This window comes from Penaeus monodon, chromosome 20, assembly GCF_015228065.2.
Source record: "Penaeus monodon isolate SGIC_2016 chromosome 20, NSTDA_Pmon_1, whole genome shotgun sequence".
NCBI lineage: Eukaryota > Metazoa > Arthropoda > Malacostraca > Decapoda > Penaeidae > Penaeus > Penaeus monodon.
Window position 1 is genome coordinate 14,947,926 of NC_051405.1, and position 318 is coordinate 14,948,243.

The 318-nt window shown below is 56.3% G+C and overlaps 1 protein-coding gene across 1 annotated transcript in view; it reads right to left on the bottom strand.

The window, feature by feature from the left end:
• LOC119585654 (protein O-mannosyl-transferase Tmtc3-like) overlaps positions 1–318 on the bottom strand; it is a gene marked incomplete at both ends in the record, with an annotated part of 116,247 nt that overhangs the window by 19,162 nt on the left and 96,767 nt on the right. Inside the window, 1 exon segment of the mRNA XM_037934330.1 lies at positions 24–172. Coding sequence (XP_037790258.1) covers positions 24–172 — 149 coding nt within the window.

Sequence of the window (318 nt, forward strand, 5' to 3'; positions counted from 1 at the left end):
TCACAGAGAAACCCCGAACTCACATTCTCTCCAGCAGGATGGAGAAGCCGTGCGCCACCATCATGCAGAATCCCATCGAGGGCATGTACAGGACGCGCTCGGCCACCACGAACCCGACGGGGAAGAACAGGTTGGTCGCCGGCAGGAACGGCAGGACGACGAAGGCCAGGCCCTGCGGGAGGCCAGGGGAATGCGTTAGGGGGGGGGAGGCTGATGATGAGGCTGACTGAAGGAAAATGATATTTATATTTGTGGTGATGATGAGGAATGCTGTTGTTACTGCTGATGGTGATGATCAGGAAGAAGGTGAAGGTAACG